We start from the raw sequence: 22,089 nt of genomic DNA, 5'->3' as shown, positions 1-22,089 counted from the left end.
ACATTAAACGTTCGTAAAATCGTGTTTATTTTAAAAACATATTTTTAAAAACTGCAAATCTTTAAAAAATCTTATTCTTAAAATCCTAAAACACCACAAATTTAATTTTTCCCATTCCTAACCGTTTCTTTCTCATTACAATCAGTTTCCTCTTTATTCTCCTCGACATTTTCCACTTGAACCGCTTCTTGACTCAATTCTTGAGCACCCAATTCCTCGTTATTATTACTTTGGGTGTTATTACTCGTCCCCGCTTGTTTATTATCGTTCTTCAAATCATCCAAAACATTCCTAGCCAATTCCCTTTCGTTATATCGTTCCCTCAACGCCGTAAACAAGCACAATTGCGTTTCATACTCCCGTTTTAACTCAACATTCATGCTCACCATCTTCTCTAATTTCGAATGGATCAACTTATTCCTTTCCGATTCGGTCCCAATTTTCGACTCCATCGATGATAATTTATCTTGGAGATGAGTCACCTCGACGTTTCGTATTTCGAGCAAATCTTTTGTGATTCTCACCACTTCTCTTAACGACTCGACTTGTTGGTGAAGAGCCTCAATTTGTAATTCTTGGTTTTTACAGACTTTGGTTTTTTCGAATATAATCGATTTAGCTTTTGTTAACATCTCTTCTGATTTTTGTTTGATTTCATCTACAGCTTGGTTCTCAGATGCTGATTTTAACTGGGATTTGCGACTTTCTCCAAGTTGAGCTTCTAACTCAACCACTCGAGCTTTTAAACCATCTCTTTCGTCAGTTCGAGCCTAAATAAACAAATTTCGTTTAAAAATTAACTTCCCTTGCATAAATTTAACCCAATACTTTTAAATCGTTCTCTAAAGTGAGCAATCTTAAGCTGGTGTGGGATAATTTTTGCTCGAAATCTCCAATCATGTTCACCAAACGTTCTTGTTCTTCCTTCCATTCAATTAAATCCCCTTTTTGGGGCTAAAATTAACTCAATTAATTTAATTAAAATTATAATTTGAAAAATTTTTACCTTAATTTCGTTTTGGTTCGTCGATGAAGCCATTTTTTGGTGTTAAAGGAACGAAATGCGCGTTTTGACTGCGATATTTTTAGATATTTTCCCCGGGGAACATTTTTATTAATAGAACTCGGGATGTTTTAAAATAGCGCGTGGTGACGCGTGACGTTTAAATTCGAATTTCCCCCCAAAAATCTAACCTCACGTTTTCATTTTGACAGTCGATTTGAGATTTAAAACCGGATTCGTTTTAATTAAGGGTTTTTTGGAACGCAAAAGTTAATTAATTGAGTAATATAACGCATCTGAGAGTAAAATTGTTAAGAATAACATTTGCTACAACTTTTATTATAAGAGTTTTTTTGTAACAACCTCCATTTTTCGAGTGTTACCATTAACAACTAAAAAAGCAACAAATTAATCCATTTTCTATATTTTCGTATCTATCTTGATATTGACGTATCTAAGAGTAAAAGTGCAAGAGAGCAATATTGTTAAGAACAAAATTTGCTACAACTTTTGTTATAAAAGTTTTTTGATAACATTCTCCGATTCGCAAATATTACCATTAGCTAATAATAAAACAAGGAAATTCATAAAATTTTTAAATTTTCGTATTTATCTCAATATTGACGCATCTGAGAGCAAAAATGAAACAGAGCAATATTGTTAACAATAAAATTTGCTATAACTTTTGTTGGAAAAGTTTTTATGTAATATGCTCCGTTTCCCAAATGTTACCATTATGCAATAAATTCATCCAATTTTCATATTTTCGTATTTGTCTCGATATTGACGCATCTGAGAGCAAAAATGAAAGAGAGCAATATTATTAAGAATAAAATTTGCTATAACTTTCAATCCAAAAGCTTTTTCTAATAACTTCTGTTTCCCGAGTGTTACCATTGACAATTAGAAAAAGTAACAAATTCATTCAATTTTTATATTTTCGTATTTTTCTCGGTATTGAGGTATCTGACAGCAAAACTGAAAGAGAGTAATATTATTAAAAATAAAATTTGCTATAACTTTTGTTGGAAAAGTTTTTTTGTAATATGCTTCGATTCTGAAATGCTACCATCAACAGCTTATAAAACAACAAAATTCATCAAATTTTCATAATCTCGCTTCTTTCTCCATATTGAAGCACCTGACAGCAAAACTGAAAGATAACAATTTTTTTTTGTAACATAACCCGATTTTCAAATGTTATCATGAGCAACTTGTAAAATAACGAAATTCATCAAATTTTCATGTTTCTGCTTCTTTCTCCATATTGAGATATCTGACAGAAAAAGTGAAAGAGAGCAATATTGGTAAGAACAAAATTTGCTACAACTTTTGTTATAAAAGTTTTTTGATAACATTCTCCGATTCGCAAATGTTACCATTAGCTAATAATAAAACAAGGAAATTCATCAAATTTTCGTATTTTTCTCAATATTGACGCATCTGAGAGCAAAAATACAAGAGAACAATATTGTTAATAACAAAATTTGCTACAACTTTTGTTATAAAAGTTTTTTGATAACATGCTTCAATTCCCAAATGTTACCATTAGCTAATAGTAAAACAAGGAAATTCATCAAATTTTTAAATTTTCGTATTTTTCTCAATATTGACGCATCTGAAAGCAAAAATACAAGAGAGCAATATTGTTAACAACAAAATTTGCTACAACTTTTGTTATAAACGTTTTTTGATAACATGCTCCGGTTCCCAAATGTTACCATTAACTAATAATAAAACAAGAAAATTCATAAAATTTTTAAATTTTCATATTTTTCTCAATATTAACGCATCTGAGAGCAAATATACAAAAGAGCAATATTGTTAAGAACAAAATTTGCTACATCTTTTGTTCTAAAAGTTTTTTGATAATACGCTCCGGTTTCTAAATATTACCATTAGCTAAGTAAAACAAGAAAATCCATCAAATTTTTAAATTTTCGTATTTTTCTCAATATTGACGTATTTGAGAGCAAATATACAAGAGAGCAATATTGTTAATAACAAAATTTGCTACAACTTTTGTTATAAAAGTTTTTTGATAACATGCTCCGATTCCCAAATGTTACCATTAGCTAATCATAAAACAAGGAAACTCATGAAATTTTTAAATTTTCGTATTTTTCTCAATATCGACGAATCTGAGAGCAAATATACAAGAGAGCAATATTGTTAAGTACAAAATTTGCTACAACTTTTGTACTAATAGTTTTTTGATAACATGCTCCGATTCCCAAACATTACCATTAGCTAATCGTAAAACAGGGAAACTCATGAAATTTTTAAATTTTCGTATTTTTCTCAATATTGACGCATCTGAAAGCAAAAATACAAGAGAGCAATATTGTTAAGAACAAAATTTGCTACAACTTTTGTTATAAACGTTTTTTGATAACATGCTCCGATTCCCAAATGTTACCATTAACTAATAATAAAACAAAAAATTCATAAAATTTTTAAATTTTCATATTTTTCTCAATATTAACGCATCTGAGAGCAAATATACAAAAGAGCAATATTTTTAAGAACAAAATTTGCTACAACTTTTGTTCTAAAAGTTTTTTGATAATACGCTCCGGTTTCCAAATATTACCATTAGCTAAGTAAAACAAGAAAATCCATCAAATTTTAAAATTTTCGTATTTTTCTCAATATTGACGTATCTGAGAGCAAATATACAAGAGAGCAATATTGTTAATAACAAAATTTGCTACAACTTTTGTTATAAAAGTTTTTTGATAACATGCTCCGATTCCCAAATGTTACCATTAGCTAATCATAAAACAAGAAAATTCATCAATTTTTTAAATTTTCGTATTTTTCTCAATATCTACGAATCTGAAAGCAAATATACAAGAGAGCAATATTGTTAAGTACAAAATTTGCTACAACTTTTGTACTAAAAGTTTTTTGATAACATGCTCCGATTCCCAAATGTTACCATTAACACTAGAAAACAAATAAATTGTTCAAATTTTCATATTTTCGTATTTTTCTCAATATCGACGGATCTGAGAGCAAATATACAAGAGAGCAATATTGTTAAGAACGAAATTTGCTACAACTTTTGTTATAGAAGTATTTTTGTGACATGCTTCGATTCCCAAATGATACCATTAGCTGATTGTACTGGACACATGAGTTGTTGTTCATTTTATTATACATTTTATTATTGAAAAATTAAATAACAATACGTGTTGGAGTCCAGTACATTTACTTTAGTATTTTAGATAAATCAGCAATATTAGTAAGTAAGTTAAATAGGTTTATTAGCATGTAGAAGGAGAATAGAATAGAATAAGTCGTCGATGCGTTAACACGAAAATGTTAGTTATAAGTTATAAGTATTACTAAATAAACACAGTTATATAAAATCCAAAAAGCCTTTTTCTCCTCTCTCGAGGAATCTGGCATCATAAATAAGTTGATCATTACATGATAGTAAAACAAGGAAAATTCAGCAAATTTATCGTATTTTTCTCAATATTGACGCATCTGAGAGCAAAAATACAAGATAGCGATATTGTTAAGAACAAAATTTGCTACAACCTTTGTTGTAAAAGTTTTTTGATAACATGCTCTAATTCCCAAATGTTACCATTAGCTAATAGTAAAACAAGAAAATTCATGAAATTTTTAAATTTTTATATTTTTCTCAATATTAACGCATCTGAGAGCAAAAATACAACAGAGCAATATTGTTAATAACAAAATTTGCAACAACTTTTGTTCTAAAAGTTTTTTGATAATATATTCCGATTCCCAAATGTTACCATTAGCTGATAGTAAAACAAAGAAATTCCTTGCTTTTTTAAATTTTCGTATTTTTCCTAATATTGACGCATTTGAAAGCAAAAACACAAGAGAGCAATATTGTTAAGAATAAGATTAGCTTATGACGCCAGGTGCGTTAAAAGATTTTAAATCGAAACAACAAAAAAAATAACGTAATTTTCAACAAGGACAAAACTAGTTTTATCACCCTGAGATGTACGCGAGTCCTCGACCGGCTCAGTGAAGAAGGGAGGGGTATTTATATGGCGCCACACAGTTAACCCCGCGTACAACACGAACTGTGACGTGAGATGATGAAGTATGGTGATATAAACAAATAACACAACAAAACATAAACGTCCAACAAAATGGGTTTTGAGTTGCAGACAAAAATTTATTAAAACTCCCGTAAATAACAGGTAAGTAAAAAAAAACTAATAACAAAATTATAAAACCGTAAACTTTTAGGTTCGAACAACAAAAAAAAAACTATATTGATGTTTGCGAGCTTTAAAAAAAAATGAAAGTCAAAACTGAAAGGAAATTTAAATCAAAATACCAAAAAAAAATGAAAAATTAACCCGCGTCTGACTCCGTATGGTTGAGCTCAACGTGAAATCAAAATTATTAAAAAAAAATCAACGCCAAAAATAGAATTAAAAAAAATCTCGCCAAACAAGAATTTACAAAAAAAATGAAATGATATTATAAAAAAAAATTGAATATGTTTAATGTCCCAAAGATTAATTAATTTAAAGATTTTCTTAAGGAAAATCAATTAATAAAAAAAATATAAAATACAAATTCTTCAATGGCCAAAATAATAATATGTTGTTCTATCTGACCTTTACTCCAAGTCTTGATCACCGGTCCGATTCGAAATAACTCCTCAGCAACAAATTCTGGTGACTCAGGAAAGGTAAGGTAATATTCTTTGTTTTGTTCCAAAAGAATAATTAGAATCCTTAGGATGTAATGGAAACCCTTGGACAATGGTTCCAAAATACCAATAAAAAAAAAGGTTGTTCCAATAAGAGAGGCCAAAAGTTGCTCCCCTCAACAAAAACCTGGATATAGAAATTTAAAAAAAATGAAACGTGGAAATATTAGATTTAAGAATTTTTTTGTTTGTAGGATAGGTTTGCTTTTTAAGTAATTAGAAATTTTTTTTTTTAAAGTAGTTAGAATTTTTTTTTTATATAAAGTAGCTAGTTTTTTTTTTTTTTTTTTGGAAAATAGATTTAGTAGATTGTTAGTTTAAGAATCAAAAGGAAAATGTGAAAGGGTGAACGAATATGCCAAAAACTAATTAACAAAGACCTTACAAAAATGCTTACCTCTGATGTTCGAGGTTTAACCAGAAGACAGAAGAAAATGTAATGAAATACGTTGAAATCCGGAATCTCCGTACAATTTGGTAAAAGAAAAACACTTTTCCAAAACTTTATTTCGAGTGATGAATCCCACAAATATGGATTAGAAACAAAATTTTACACCAAAACCAAAAATGGCGAACCAACCCAAAATTTCTTTAACACTCGAGAACACGTATTGCTCTGGTAATATGCTAAGAAAGAGAGGCTCAAGAAGAAACTTGAACGGTCTTTTATACCCAAAGATCGAAAATATCAAAAAAAAATTACGTCTGCGCAAGATAACATCATGAATTTACGACACCCTCTCAAAAGCAAAAAGGAGAATTTTAAAGTGATGGGAGTTAAAAGGAAAAAAAAAGGAATACTCAGAATATGTTGCTGAAAGAGAATACAATAAAATGTTATAAACAAACAAAATGTAAACAAAATAAATAAAAATAATAACAAATCTCCGAATGTATGCAACTCATAACCCATTACAAATAAACAAGTCACCCACACATAACATACAAATTTTCGGAATGTAACAAGCTACAACTTTTGTTCTAAAAGTTTTTTGATAACATGCTCCGATTCCCAAATGTTATCATTAGCTAATAGTAAAACAAGGAAATTCATAAAATTTTTAAATTTTCATATTTTTCTCAATATTGACGCATCTGAGAGCAAATATACAAGAGAGCAATATTGTTAAGAATAAGATTAGCTACAACTTTTGTTCTAAAAGTTTTTTGATAACATGCTTCGATTTCCAAATGTTACCATTAGCTAATAGTAAAACAAGAAAATTCATCAAATTTTTAAATTTTCGTATTTTTCTTAATATTGACGCATCTGAGAGCAAATATATTAGAGAGCAATATTGTTAGGAATAAGATTAGCTACAACTTTTGTTCTAAAAGTTTTTTGCTAACATGCTTCGATTCCTAAATGTTACCATTAACTAAAAGTAAAACAAGAAAATTCATCAAATTTCCAAATTTTCGTATTTTTCGATTGACGCATCGGAGAGCAAATATACAAGAGAACAATATTGTTAAGAACAAAATTTGCAACAACTTTTGTTCTAAAAATTTTTTGATAACATGCTTTAATTCCCAAATGTTACCATGTTACCAATTAATAGTAAAACAAGGAGTCATCAAATTTTTAAATTTTCGTATTTTTCTCAATATTGACGCATCTGAGAGCAAAAATGAAAGAGAGCAATATTGTTAACAATAAAGTTTGCTATAACTTTTGTTGGAAAAGTTTTTATGTAACATGTTCCGATTCCCAAATGTTACCATTAGCAATTTATAAAACAACGAAATTCATTAAATTTTCATATTTTCGTATTTTACTTATTATTGACGCATCTGAGAGCAAAAATACAACAGAGCAATATTGTTAAGAATTAAATTTGCTATAACTTTTGTTTAAAAAGTTTTTTTGTAACACAACCCGATTTTCAAATGTTATCATGAGCAACTAATAAAATAACGAAATTCATCAAAGTTTCATATTTTCGTTTCTTTCTCCATATTGAAGCATCTGATAGCAAAAGTGAAAAAGAGCAATATTATTAACAATAAAATTTTTTATAACTATTATTGGAAAAGTTTTTTTGTAACATGCTTCGATTCCCAAACGTTATCATTAACAGCTTATAACACAACGAAATTCATCAAATTTTCATATTTCCACTTCTTTCTCCATATTGAAGCATCTGATAGCAAAAGTAAAAGAGAGCAATATTGCTAAGAATAAAATTTGCTACAACTTTTGTTCTAAAAGTTTTTTGATAACATGCTCCGATTCCCAAATGTTACCATTAGCTAATAGTAAAACAAGGAAATTCATAAAATTTCTAAATTTTCCTATTTTTCTCAATATTGACGCGTCTGAGAGCAAATATACAAGAGAGCAATATTGTTAAGAATAAAATTTGCTACAACTTTTGTACTAAAAGTTTTTTGATAACATGCCCCGATTCCCAAATGTTACCATTAGCTAATAGTAAAACAATAAAATTCATTAAATTTCCAAATTTTCGTATCTTTCTCAATATCGACGCATCTGAGAGCAAATATATAAGAGAGCAATATTGTTAAGAACAAAATTTGCTACAACGTTTGTTCTAAAAGTATTGTGATAACATGCTCCGATTCCCAACTGTTACCATTAGCTAATAGTAAAACAAGAAAATTCATCAATTTATTAAATTTTCGTATTTTTCTAAATATTGATGCATCGGAGAGCAAAAATAAAAGAGAGCAATATTGTTAAGAATAAAATTAGCTACAACTTTCGTTCCAAAAGTTTTTTTATAACATGTTTTAATTTCCAAGTGTTACCATTAACAACTTGAAAACGCAACAAATTCATCAAATTTTCGTATTTTTCTCAATATTGACGCATCTGAGAGCAAAAATACAAGACAACAATATTGTTAAGAATAAGATTAGCTACAACTTTTGTTATAAAAGTTTTTTGTTAACACGCTCCGATTTCCAAATATTACCATTAGCTAAGTAAAACAAGAAAATTCATCAATTTTTTTAAATTTTCCTATTTTTCTCAATATTGACGCATCTCAGAGCAAATATACAAGAGAGCAATATTATTAAGAACAAAATTTGCTACAACTTTTGTTCTAAAAGTTTTTTGATAACATACTCCGATTCCCAAATGTTACCATTAACTAGGTAAAACAAGCAAATTCATCAATTTTTTAAATTTTCGTATTTTTCTCAATATTGACGCATCTGAGAGCAAAAGTGCAAGAGAGCAATATTGTTAACAATAAAATTTGCAACAATTTTTGTTATAAAAGTTTTCTTGTAATTAACTTCATTTTTAATTTTTAGGATTAAATTGCTTGACATAAACGATTTTTAAGCAGCGCCATCTTTTGAGTTATTAATTACACCCTTAAAAAATTTATTTATTTAAAAATCTAAAAAGTTAATAAATTTACGTTAATTCCCAAATTATTTCACTACAAATTGTTTGTTAAAGGAAAAAATTTCATTTTTAATTTTTAGGATAAATTGACTTAAACGATTTTTAAGCAGCGCCATCGTTTGAGTTATTAATTATACTCTTAAAAAAAATTATTTATTTAAAAATCTAAAAAGTTGTTAAATTGTTTATTAATTAATCAACATAATTTTAATTCCCAAGTTGTTTGTTAAAGGAAAAAATTTCATTTTTTAATTTTTATGATAAATTGACTTAAACGATTTTTAAGCTGCGCCATCTTTTGAGTTACTAATTATACCCTTAAAAAAATTTATTTATTTAAAAATCTAAAAAGTTAATAAATTGTTTATTAATTAATCAACATAAATTTAATCTAAATTTAATTCCTAAATTATTTTATTAAAAACTCTTTGTTAGAGGAAAAAATTTCATTTTTAATATAAATTGACATCAACGAATTTTAAGCAGCGCCATCTTTTGAGTTACTAATTATACTCTTAAAAAAATTTATTTATTTATAAATCTAAAATGTTAATAAATTGTTTATTAATTAATTAACATAAATTTAATCTAAATTTAATTATCAAATTAGTTCATTACAAATTCTTTGTTATAGAGGAAAAAATTTAATTTTTAATATAAATTGACATAAACGATTTGTCAGTAGCGCCATCTTTTGGGTTATTAATTATAACCTTAAAAAGAAGTAATTATTTAAAATTCGAAAAAGTAGATAAATTGTTTATTAATTAAACAACATAAATTTAAACTAAACTTAATTCCAGGATTATTTCACTACAAACTGTTTGTTGGAGGAGAAAAACTTAAAAAAATGGAGATGAATCACAGCTAATTCTTCTTGAACTCAACTTCCAAGTCTATTGAAAAGTATACCCTGAATTAGGGCCCCCTGAAGGGGGCGAATCATCAAACACAGGAGGTTGAGGTTGAAAATGTTCAGCAGATAACCGAGTAAATAAGATTCCAACCCCTTCAATTAAAGCAAGAAGGACTCCACCAATAAAGGCACTCCCCGCCATAGCAGGTAACCCATTTCTAGCTGCTAAAATCCCTCCAGTTGCTGCACCACTTATGATTGAGTTCCAAGGATCCTCTTTCTTCCTAATATGGATTAAAGCACAATCAATTGTGGAGAACATCCCACCCCAAACAGCGAAATTTCCCGCTATAATTGGAGAACGTTGCTTAATTGCAGTTAAACTTCCAGCCTAAAAGGTAAGAATTAAATTAAAGCATTAAAAAAAGTGAGGTTATGTACCAATCTTCGCCCAACACCAGAAGGGGCATTTCTAAACCCTTTAATACTTTGAAAAACACCCCCGCCGATTAATCCCATCGTAAAAGCACCCCCACAATCATCCACAATCCTCCAAGGGCAAGGTTCTCTCGTGTATTCCTCCATTTGGGGGCCTTAAGTGATTATAACCTCAAAAAAAAATTTTTTTTTAACTAATTTTGTATTAATTTGAATTAATTCATTAATTATGATTCAATTTGTTTAGGATTAATCAAAACTTACCTTTCTTTTAAGTAAAACGATGAGATTGAATGAATTTCGTTCGATTATTGAACCCCTTTGACAGAATGAGACACGTGAATTTTATTGCTTATTAAATCTTGCGAAATTAATGTGGAAATTGGTTAAATTGTTGAATTCGGTTTAAAACGGCGTCGATTAGAGTTTATTAGCGAGAAATTTTAATGAAATTTAACCGAAAAAAGTGTCGGAAGTTTATGTAAGATTGAGGTTGTGTTTGGTGGCGGGAAATTTGAATTAAACGTCAAAAAAATTTATTTATTAAAATTTGATTTATTTAAATTTGATTTGTTGTAATGGTTTTAATGGATTAAGGTTGATTTAATGAAATTTTTATTGTGCCATAAATAAATTCTTAGTTCCCTTAAATCTGGTTGCAATGATAAAAAAATATATGAAAATTGGATAAACTTATAAACGGAATATATTACAAAAAAACTTTTGAGACAAAAGTTGTAGCAAATTTTATTATTAACAATATTGCTCTCTTTCATTTTTGCTCTCAGATGCGTCAATATCGAGAAAAATACGAAAATTTGATGAATTTATTGCGTTTTCAAGTTGTTAATGGTAACACTTGGAAATTAAAACATGTTATAAAAAAACTTTTAGAACAAAAGTTGTTGCAAATTTTGTCATTAACAATATTGCTCTCTTGCATTTTTGCTCTTAGATGCGTCAATATTGAGATAGATACGAAAATATGAAAATTGGATGAATTTATTACATTTATTGCATAATGGTAATATTTGGGAAATGGAGCATATTACATAAAAACTTTTAGATCAAAAGTTGTAGCAAATTTTATTCTTAACAATATTGCTCTCTTGTATTTTTGCTCTCTGATGCATCAATATTGAGAAAAATACGAAAATTTGATGAATTTCCTTGTTTTACTATTAGCTAATGGTAACATTTGGGAATCGAGGCATGTTATCAAAAAACTTTTATAATAAAAGTTGTAGCAAATTTTGTTCTTAACAATATTGTTCTCTTATATATTTGCTCTCAGATGCGTCAATATTGAAAAAAATACGAAAATTTAAAAATTTGATGAATTTCCTTTTTTTACTTTAGGTAATGGTAATATTTAGGAATCGGAGCATGTTATCAAAAAACTTTTAGAACAAAAGTTGTAGCAAAACTTGTTCTTATCAATATTGTTCTGTTGTATATTTGCTCTCAGATGCGTCAATATTGAGAAAAATACGAAAATTTGATGAATTTTCTTGTTTTACTATTAGCTAATGGTAAAATTTGGGAATCGGAGCATGTTATCAAAAAACTTTTAGAACAAAAGTTGTAGCAAATCTTGTTCTTATCAATATTGCTCTCTTGTAGATTTGCTCTCAGATACGTCAATATCGAGAAAAATACGAAAATTTGAAAATTTGACGAATTTTTTTGTTTTACTATTAGTTAATGGTAACATTTGAGAATTGGAGCATGTTATCAAAAAACTTTTAGAACAAAAGTTGTAGCAAATCTTGTTCTTATCAATATTGCTCTCTTGTAGATTTGCTCTCAGATACGTCAATATCGAGAAAAATACGAAAATTTGAAAATTTGACGATTTTTTTTGTTTTACTATTAGTTAATGGTAACATTTGGGAATTGGAGCATGTTATCAAAAAACTTTTAGGACAAAAGTTGTAGTAAATTTTGTACTTAACAATATTGCTCTGTTCTGTTTTTGCTCTCAGATGCGTTAATATTGAGAAAAATACGAAAATTAAAAAATTTTATGAGTTTCCTTGTTTTATTTTAGCTAATGGTAATATTCGGGAATTGAAGTATGTTATCAAAAAACTTTTATAATAAAAGTTGTAGCAAATATTGTTCTTAACAACATCGCTCTCTTGTGTATTTGCTCTCAGATGCGTCAATATTGAGAAAAATACAAAAATTAAAAATTTGATGAATTTTCTTTTTTTACTTTAGGTAATGGTAATATTTAGAAATCGGAGCATGTTATCAAAAAACTTTTAGAACAAAAGTTGTAGCAAATTTTATTCTTAACAATATTGCCCTGTTGTATTTTTGCTCTCAGATGCGTCAATATAGAGAAAAATACGAAAATTTAAAAATTTGATGAATTTTCTTGTTTTATTATTAGCTAATGGTAACATTTGGGAATTGAAGCATGTAATCAAAAAACTTTTCAAACAAAAGTTGTAGCAAATTTTATTCTTAACAATATTGATTTCATGTATTTTTGCTCTCAGATGCGTCAATATTGAGAAAAATACGGAAATATGAAAAGTTGATGAATTTTCTTGTTTTATTATCAGCTAATGGTAGTGATGGGACGATATTTGAGGAACGGTATTTTTGGGAGCGCGATTTTAAAATACCCATTACAGAACGTTAATAATATACTTACATATTGGAAGTGATGGTTCGATATTTGAGAAACGATTTGAGAACGAGTGTTAATGGTAATATTTCGGATTCGGAGCATGTTATCAAAAAACTTTTAGAACAAAAGTTGTAGCAAATTTTGTTATTAACAATATTGCTCTCTTGTATATTTGCTCTCAGATGCGTCAATATTGAGAAAAATACGAAAATTTGGAAATTTGATAAATTTCCTTGTTTTACTATTAGCTAATGGTAACATTTGGATATCGGAGCATGTTATCAAAGAACTTTTAGAACAAAAGTTGTTGCAAATTTTGTTATTAACAATATTGCTCTCTTGTATATTTGCTCTCAGATGCGTCAATATTGATAAAAATACGAAAATTTAAAAAATTGATGAATTTTCTTCTTTTACTATTAGCTAATGGTAACATTTGGAAATCGGAGCATGTTATCAAAAAACTTTTAGAACAAAAGTTGTAGCAAATTTTGTTATTAACAATATTACTCTCTTGTATATTTGCTCTCAGATGCGTCAATATTGAGAAAAATACGAAAATTTAAAATTTGATAAATTTGCTTGTTTTACTATTAGCTAATGGTAACATTTGGGAATCGGAGTATGTTATCAAAAAACTTTTATAACAAAAGTTGTAGCAAATTTTGTTCTTAACAATATTGCTCTCTTGTATATTTGCTCTCAGATGCGTCAATATTAAGAAAAATATGAAAATTTAAAAATTTCCTGAATTTCCTTGTTTTACTATTAGCTAATGGTAACATTTGGGAATCGGAGCATGCTATCAAAAAACTTTTAGAACAAAAGTTGTAGCAAATCTTGTTCTTAACAATATTGCTCTCTTGTATATTTGCTCTCAGATGCGTCAATATTGAGAAAAATACAAAAATTTGAAAATTTGATGAATTTCTTTGTTTTACTAGTGTTAATGGTAACATTTGGGAATTGGAGCATGATATCAAAAAACTTTTAGAACAAAAGTTGTTGCAAATTTTGTTCTTAACAATATTGCTCTCTTGTATTTTTGCTCTCTGATTCATGAATATTGAGAAAAATACGAAAATTTGATGAATTTCCTTGTTTTACTATTAACTAATGGTAACATTTGGAAATCGGAGCATGTTATCAAAGAACTTTTAGAACAAAAGTTGTTGCAAATTTTATTCTTAACAATATTGCTCTGTTGTGTTTTTGCTCTCAGATGCGTATATATTGAGAAAAATACAAAAATATGAAAATTTGACGAATTTTTTTTTTACTAGTGTTAATGGTAACATTTGGGAATTGAAGCATGTTATCAAAAAACTTTTAGAACAAAAGTTGTAGCAAATTTTATTCTTAACAATATTTCTGTGTTGTATATTTGCTCTCACATACGTCAATATCGAGAAAAATACTAAAATTTGAAAAGTTGATGAATTTCCTTGTCTTACTATTAGCTAATGGTAACATTTGGGAATCGGAGCATGTTATCAAAAAACTTTTAAAACAAAAGTTGTTGCTAATTTTATTCTTAACAATCTTGCTCTGTTTAATTTTTGTTCTCAGATGCGTCAATATCGAGAAAAATACGAAAATATGAAAATTGGATGAATTTATTGCATAATGGTATAATTTGGGAAACGGAGCATGATACAAAAAAACTTTTGAAACAATTGTTATAGCAAATTTTATTCTTGATAATATTGCTCTCTTTAATTTTTTTTCTCAGATGCGTCAATATCGAGAAAAATAAGAAAATATGAAATTGCTTTTGCCTATAAAACAACAATTTTCTAAAAGCTACATTTTTAAATTATTACTTGTAAGTAAACCTTGTAAAACTTTAATCCAGTTTTAAGAATCCATTTGCGACAGCATTCCCTTGATATATTTAACCCAGTTTCATTATTCCATTCGGCGCTAACTTGTCTTAAAGTATTTCTTCGTCGTTTTTTGCAGATTTTTAAAAGTATTCTTTTATTTCTATCAGATCCTTTTTTTTTCTAAAATTTGATCAGTTTCTCCATAATGTTTAATTACATTCCACAATGTGCTTTTAGGAATATTAAGTTCGTCTGCTATTTCACGTATTGTTTTATTGCGGCAATAATTTTTAATCACTCGTTCACGGATTTTTACCCTGTAGATATGCCACGCACCATTTTAATTGATAAATACAGATTTACTCAACAGCAACAATGTTACAAGCTTTGGATCAAACCGGCAATTTCCACAGTTTACTGATCTTAATTCGCTCCAGTTTTATGGAAATTACTTTACACTGTCCCAGTATTAAGTTGTGAGGTGAAATGTACATTTTTCTAGTTTAATTAAAAGTAATAGGGTACGTATTTTGTTTTTTGCGTTGTTCATTAGACAAAATTGTTGTTATATCAAATGATATTAATCTGAAAAAATTATTAAAACAAAATAAACTGTTTAATTGTTGTTAATTATATACACATTTTATTTTGTCCCAATATATAGCTAGTAGGGCTCGTACAGTAAATTTTATTCTTAACAATATTGCTCTCTTGTATATTTGCTCTCAGATGCGTCAATATTGAGAAAAATACGAAAATTTAAAAAATTGATGAATTTTCTTGTTTTACAATTAGCTAATGGTAACATTTGGGAATCGGAACATGTCATCAAAAAACTTTTAGAACAAAAGTTGTAGCAAATTTTGTTCTCAACAATATTGCTCTCTTGTATATTTGCTCTCAGATACGTCAATATCGAGAAAAATACGAAAATATGAAAATTTGACGAATTTTTTTGTTTTACTATTAGCTAATGGTAACATTTTGGAATCGGAGCATGTTATCAAAAAACTTTTATAATAATAGTTGTAGCAAATTGTATTCTTAGCAATATTGCTCTCTTTTATTTTTGCTCTCAGATGCGTCAATATCGAGAAAAATACGAAAATATAAAAATTTGACGAATTTTTTTGTTGTATTAGTGTTAATGGTCACATTTAGGAATCGAGGCATGTTATCAAAAAACTTTTAGAACAAAAGTTGTAGCAAATTTTATTCTTAACAATATTTCTCTCTTGTATACTTGCTCTCAGATGTGTGAGTATTGAGAAAATACGAAAATTTATAAAATTGATAAATTTTCTTCTTTTACTATTAGCTAATGGTAACATTTGGGAATCGGAGCATGTTATCAAAAAACTTTTATAACAAAAGTTGTAGCAAATTTTGTTGTTAACAATATTGCTCTCTTGTATTTTTGCTCTCAGATGCGTCAATATCGAGAAAAATACGAAAATTTGAAAAGTTTGATGAATTCTCTTGTTTTACTATTAGCTAATGGTAAGTAACATTTGGGAATCGGAGCATGTTATCAAAAAACTTTTATAACAAAAGTTGTAGCAAATTTTGTTCTTAACAATATTGCTCTCTTGTATATTTGCTCTCAGTTACGTTAATATCGAGAAAAATACGAAAATATGAAAATTTAACGAGTTTTTTTGTTTATTAGTGTTAATGGTAATATTTCGGATTCGGAGCATGTTATCAAAAAACTTTTCGATCAAAAGTTGTAGCAAATTTTGTTATTAACAATATTGCTCTGTTGTATATTTGCTCTCAGATGCGTGAATATTGAGAAAAATACGAAAATATGAAAAGTTGATGAATTTTCTTGTTTTATTATCAGCTAATGGTAGTGATGGGACGGTATTTGAGGAACGGTATTTTTGAGGAGCGTACCGCTTCCACGCGATTTTAAAATACCCATTACAGAACGTTAATAATATACTTACATATTGGAAGTGATGGTTCGATATTTGAGGAACGATATTTTGGAGCATTATTCTAATGGAACGTACCATTCCGGCGCGATAATACCTTCCGATATCTGTCTCCATATTTCCATATTTGTTCAAGGCTCCCTTAATATATTTCTTTTTCAATTTTCTGATAGCGTGTAATTTTTTAAAATTATGATAATTAGGGGTAGGGAATATATAATTGTTTCTAATTTTCTAGGAAACCAGCTATGTTTTTGCTCAAGGTCACGGTATTTTGGAGTGGTATTTTGGAACGGTATTTTTGTGTAGCGTCCGTTCCTGGAGCGCGACACGGTTATGAGCGGTATTCCCATCACTAGCTAATGGTAACATTTGGGAAGCAGAGCATGTTATCAAAAAACTTTTAGAACAAAAGTTGTAGCAAATTTTGTTCTTAACAATATTGCTCTGTTGTATATTTGCTCTCAGATGCGTCAATATTGAGAAAAATACAAAAATTTGATGAATTTCCTTGTTTTACTATTAGCTAATGGTAACATTTGGGAATCGGAGCATGTTATCAAAAAACTGTTAGAACAAAAGTTGTAGCAAATTTTATTCTTAACAATATTGCTCTCTTGTATTTTTGCTCTCAGATACGTCAATATTGAGAAAAATACGAAAATTTAAAAATTTGATGAATTTCCTTTTTTTACTTTAGCTAATGGTAATATTTAGGAATCGGAGCATATTATAAAAAACTTTTAGAACAAAAGTTGTAGCAAATTTTGTTCTTAATAATATTGCTCTCTAGTATTTTTGCTCTCAGATGCATCAATATTGAAAAAAATACGAAAATTTAAAAATTTGATGAATTTCCTTATTTTACTATTAGCTCATGGTAATATTCAGAAATGGAAGCATGTTATAAACAAACTTTTAGAACAAAAGTTGTTGCAAATTTTGTTGTTAACAATATTGCTCTGTTGTATATTTGCTCTCAGATGCGTCAATATTGAGCAAAATAGGAAAATTAAAAAATTTGATGAATTTCCTTATTTTACTATTAGCTAATGGTAACATTTGGGAATCGGAGCATGTTATCAAAAAACTTTTAGAACAAAAGTTGTTGCAAATTTTATTCTTAACAATATTGTTCTCTTGTATTTTTCCTCTCAGATGCGTCAATATCGAGAAAAATACGAAAATTTAAAAATTTGATGAATTTCCTTTTTTTATTTTAGCTAATGGTAATATTTAGGAATCAGAGCATGTTATCAAAAAACTTTTAGAACAAAAGTTGTTGCAAATTTTATTCTTAACAATATTGCTCTCTTGTATTTTTGCTCTCAGATGCGTCAATATCGAGAAAAATACGAAAATTTTATGAATTTTCTTGTTTTGCTATTAGTTAATGGTAACATTTGGGAATTAAAGCATGTTATCAAAAAACTTTTATAACAAAAATTGTTGCAAATTTTATTGTTAACAACATTGCCATAACAAATAACCATAACATAATAATAACAACCCAGGATTTCCAAAAAAAATCAAAATTGGCATTATCTACATCAAATTCTGTTATGATTAATAAACCAAAAGTGATAGAGAAAAACGTTTCCTACAAAAATTGATGATAATGGATCAATATAACTTAATCCATAACCAAAATCACCACTTCTTAGGTTCAAACCAGGAATCCTCAAAACATCAAAATTGACTTAATGAGAATGATGAATTAAATTCTGGTATAAGTAGAAAATTAAAGGTCATAAAAATAACGAATGTTTAAGTTATATATAAACAAATTTTGTTAATTAATTTAGTAAAAATTATTTTATAAAAAAATAATTATTCTGTCACCCATATATATACTATCTTCTATATCGCTGACTAAGGCAGCAAAAGAGTGTAAACACTAGAGTGCAGATATATATATATCTGTCTCTGTCGTGTCCCCGTCTATACAAGAGACATGCGTGAACACGTGGTGAGTACGCTTTTATCTTATTGGACGGTGAATTAAAAATTAATAGCAGCTGATGACCTTGATGTTTATAAAACACCAAATAAATGTTTGACATAAACATAACCTAAAATCTAATACAATAATGGCTTCTTGTTTTATTTATAACATTTGAAATCGACAAAATTGTCATGGTTACATAAAATTTGGTTTGTTATTTGGGTTGCCTAAACAAAAGTAAAGAATATAATGTTTAATGAACAACCTACATAAAGTTGATATTTAAAGCAATATTCAACGTCAATTTCACACAAAAGTACATATTTTCTAATTTATTTGCTGCATCTACGATAATTTATAATTAAAGTCAACTATCTACAATAATTGCATTTCAAAGCTGCATAAAATACGCGCGAAACACTTCAAACTCTTAAAAATTTAGGATTCGCGCAAGCGCCTTCGCGATATGGGGGCACGACAAAGACAAAACATATATCATTCCGTCTGCTTTTGATGGAAACGCTCGCCACTCATTGCTTAGATAGGGAGTCAGCGATATAGGAGATAGTATATATATGCTGTCACCTGAGTAGATAGGCAACCAAACATACGCATTAAGCTAAAAATTAAAAATCGATTAATTTAGCGAGAAATTATTTAAATAATTTATAAAATAAATTATTTTATTCATTAAATTTGGAATTAAAATTAAAACGATTCTAAAAACTTTGAGATAACCTCACTTATTAGAATTTTTATTCTGTCAACTGAGTAGATAGGCAACCAAACTTACACATTAACCTAAACATTAAAAAATTCATCAAAAATTGTATTAAATCGATTAATTTGATAACAAATCATTTAAATAATCCATAAAACGAATTATTTATTCATCAAATTTGCAATTAAAACACTTCGAAAACGATTCTAAAAACTTTGGGATAACCTCACTTATCAATACAACTCGATTTAATTCCTTTGAGAAAGAAGTAACCCCTTTTCCTTCAATTCCACATGGTACAATATGCTTGTACCAATCCAAATTAACATTACAATTGATTGCTAGGCCATGTGTTGTTATAAATCGACTTCCATGAACTCCAATTGCACAAATCTAATTTCATTTTAATAACACATCTTTTAAATTTAACTTTGTTATTATTACCTTATTATTTCCAATCCAAACTCCTGTATGTGGGGATCTTGATGATTCCAAATCAAATAAATTACAAGTTTGAATCACAACTTCCTCAATTTTGTTAATGTACCATTTCATACTTGGGTTATAATTTTTTAAATTCAAAATTGGATACACTACGAGTTGTCCAGGGCCATGGAATGTTATTAAACCACCTCTGTTGGTTTTAAAGAAATCAGCACCTTTTTAAATGGAATTAAATCATAAATGTAAAAATTTGATTTATTAGGTACTAACCTGTTTGTTTTAACCGCGTTTCATCCTCAATTGTATAATTGTTCGTTCTAAGTCCTATTGTATATACAGGAGGGTGCTCCACAAGAATTAAAGTATCCAAAACTTTGTTATTATAACCTTCATTTTTGTTATTTATACTTGCTTTATGGTTATTTGAAATGGATTCTTGTAAATTTAACGATTTTAAATAGGAAAGTTTGCCGGCGTTTACAATTTTTATTAAATTTTGGGTCATTTTTAAATGATTCTTCCTAAGACGACAACATAACCTATACGTATGTCATTACAGAAATCTGTCAAAAAATCCCTCAGATATATTTATAAATTACTTCTTATTTTAAAAAATAATTACAAATTAAATTGTATTTTTATTATTTAAAAGGTAATTTTAATTCTATAAGATTTGTTAATCTTTTGGATAAAATTGTTGTAAAAAATAATCAATTTAGCGCCATCTAACAATGCAATAGTAAACATATCAAGGATATGTAATGTAATTACGTTGATATTTATACGTTAAATGAAATTATTGTTGTTAAACTTATATATTAAGGGGATATATTAAGGGGATAAAGATATTCGCTGTTATACAAACTATTTTTGTCGGTAGGATTGCTATCGGCGAAATAAAAACGATAATGTGTTTCCTACATTACCGATATACCACTTAATCTACTGATTCTAAAAATTTTAATAAAGTATTATGAAAAACACCGGACTTATGCCCGGTTTCTCGTACATTATAATATCGAATAGATATCGGATCAATATCTTTTGACGGCTTGGCCGGTTTCTCGTACGAAAATGCATGTAGATATCGAACCGATATTGCGCTGTTGATCGATAACTATGGCGATATCGGTCATTTGGGTTTCTGAAAGGGTCGATAGGAGATATCGGACCGATATCGGATCGATAACTATATCGCATGCAACAAGCACCGATATCGACTCGATAAGTGTGATTAATGACAGTGATGTGTGTTAAAAGATTGCAAATTTTGATTAAACTGTTCATCCCATGCTTGTTTCTTTACCATATTTGTAGATATTTTATTTCGTTTGATTTTCTATTACTGATTTTCGTTCCATAACTAATTCCACTAACAATTTTTTATCGAAAGAAGTAAAATTCTTCGTTCGTTTCGACATAGCGCGCGTATTATCAAACTAATCGTTTTCGAAAAAAGGGATAGCCCAAATTTTAACAGATATCTTTTATTGTACGTTAGTATAGTCTTTTGTAAATTATTTACTTATTTAAAAAAGGAAATAATTTAACTTAAATAATTAAGTTTTTAGTTTCTCTTTTTTGTTAATTGTTTTTTTTTACTAATCATTTTTGTTATTATTTGATGATTTTTGTTTGTTAATTTTTATTATTATTATCAATCCGTTATCAATTCCTTGTCTTAGCAACTTTTTATTTTTGTTTATGTATTGTGTGTTTTATTAGTGGATGCTTCGCTGGGCTTGTCCCGTTTGAATCCCAAGTGTAATAAACAAATAAATAAATTATTTTACGAACTATTTGTTCAAAATTTTCACCGCCACCTATCTACGGGAATAAAAAAGTAACCGATTTTTTGACAAAATCGTTCGATAACTATTGTATGCAATGTCTGTCGATCAGTTCGTACCAGAACACAAACAGCCGATATCGACCTGTCAAAAGATATCGATCCGATAACTATTGTTCCGATATCCATGGTTATCGAACGATTTTGTCAAAAAATCGGTTACTTGTTTATTTCCGCCGATAGGTGCCGGTAAAAATTTTGAACAAACAGTTCGTAAAATTATTTATTTATTTAGTTATTACACTTGGGATGCAAACGGGACAAACCCAGCGAAGCATCCACTACATTGTTTTGGTAATCCAAAAAAGAGAAACCAATATTTTAATTATT

At 28.3% G+C, this 22,089-nt stretch overlaps 3 protein-coding genes and 1 long non-coding RNA gene across 5 annotated transcripts; 1 reads left to right on the top strand and 3 right to left on the bottom strand.

The window, feature by feature from the left end:
* Positions 1–10: 10 nt before the first annotated feature.
* Positions 11–1,106, bottom strand: LOC111420104 (uncharacterized). Its single transcript, XM_023053017.2, has 3 exons — positions 1,007–1,106; positions 829–954; positions 11–770 (listed from the first exon to the last, which is right to left on the bottom strand). The coding sequence occupies exons 1-3, from the start codon at positions 1,037–1,039 to the stop codon at positions 102–104; spliced, it is 828 nt and encodes a 275-aa protein (XP_022908785.2). The 5' UTR covers positions 1,040–1,106; the 3' UTR covers positions 11–101.
* A 3,837-nt stretch (positions 1,107–4,943) lies between these two features.
* Positions 4,944–6,602, top strand: LOC111416926 (uncharacterized). The gene is made up of 3 exons (XR_011641622.1): positions 4,944–5,196; positions 5,246–5,696; positions 5,747–6,602. It is a non-coding gene; the product is annotated as an uncharacterized lncRNA (long non-coding RNA).
* Positions 6,603–9,845: 3,243 nt separating this feature from the next.
* Positions 9,846–10,905, bottom strand: LOC111421808 (Translocase of the inner mitochondrial membrane 17b). 2 transcript variants are annotated; one of them, XM_071199237.1, is made up of 3 exons: positions 10,658–10,905; positions 10,397–10,587; positions 9,846–10,346 (listed from the first exon to the last, which is right to left on the bottom strand). In XM_071199237.1, the coding sequence occupies exons 2-3, from the start codon at positions 10,538–10,540 to the stop codon at positions 9,996–9,998; spliced, it is 495 nt and encodes a 164-aa protein (XP_071055338.1). In that variant the 5' UTR covers positions 10,541–10,587; positions 10,658–10,905; the 3' UTR covers positions 9,846–9,995. The 2 variants fall into 2 exon arrangements, with proteins under 2 accessions (XP_071055338.1, XP_022910765.1); XM_023054997.2 differs by having other exon boundaries at positions 10,397–10,564; positions 10,658–10,904.
* Positions 10,906–19,605: 8,700 nt separating this feature from the next.
* Positions 19,606–20,454, bottom strand: LOC111420094 (Lipoyl(octanoyl) transferase 2). Its single transcript, XM_023052999.2, has 3 exons — positions 20,181–20,454; positions 19,911–20,125; positions 19,606–19,859 (listed from the first exon to the last, which is right to left on the bottom strand). The coding sequence occupies exons 1-3, from the start codon at positions 20,413–20,415 to the stop codon at positions 19,632–19,634; spliced, it is 678 nt and encodes a 225-aa protein (XP_022908767.2). The 5' UTR covers positions 20,416–20,454; the 3' UTR covers positions 19,606–19,631.
* Positions 20,455–22,089: the final 1,635 nt, after the last annotated feature.

The sequence above is a fragment of the Onthophagus taurus genome, chromosome 10 (assembly GCF_036711975.1).
Source record: "Onthophagus taurus isolate NC chromosome 10, IU_Otau_3.0, whole genome shotgun sequence".
Lineage (NCBI taxonomy): Eukaryota > Metazoa > Arthropoda > Insecta > Coleoptera > Scarabaeidae > Onthophagus > Onthophagus taurus.
The sequence above is the reverse complement of the archived record's forward strand: the minus strand, read 5'-3'. Positions and strand labels throughout refer to the sequence as shown.

Coding starts and splice junctions, on each gene's coding strand:
- LOC111420104 (XM_023053017.2), bottom strand. CDS start 1,039: ATGGCTTCATCGACGAACCAAAACGAAATTAAG. Junction 955..1,006: donor CGAACCAAAACGAAATTAAG/GTAAAAATTTTT, acceptor AGTTAATTTTAG/CCCCAAAAAGGGGATTTAAT. Junction 771..828: donor CTTTAGAGAACGATTTAAAA/GTATTGGGTTAA, acceptor TTGTTTATTTAG/GCTCGAACTGACGAAAGAGA.
- LOC111421808 (XM_071199237.1), bottom strand. CDS start 10,540: ATGGAGGAATACACGAGAGAACCTTGCCCTTGGAGGATTGTGGATGAT. Junction 10,347..10,396: donor CTGGTGTTGGGCGAAGATTG/GTACATAACCTC, acceptor CTTACCTTTTAG/GCTGGAAGTTTAACTGCAAT.
- LOC111420094 (XM_023052999.2), bottom strand. CDS start 20,415: ATGACCCAAAATTTAATAAAAATTGTAAACGCCGGCAAACTTTCCTAT. Junction 20,126..20,180: donor AACGCGGTTAAAACAAACAG/GTTAGTACCTAA, acceptor CCATTTAAAAAG/GTGCTGATTTCTTTAAAACC. Junction 19,860..19,910: donor TTTGGATTGGAAATAATAAG/GTAATAATAACA, acceptor AAATGAAATTAG/ATTTGTGCAATTGGAGTTCA.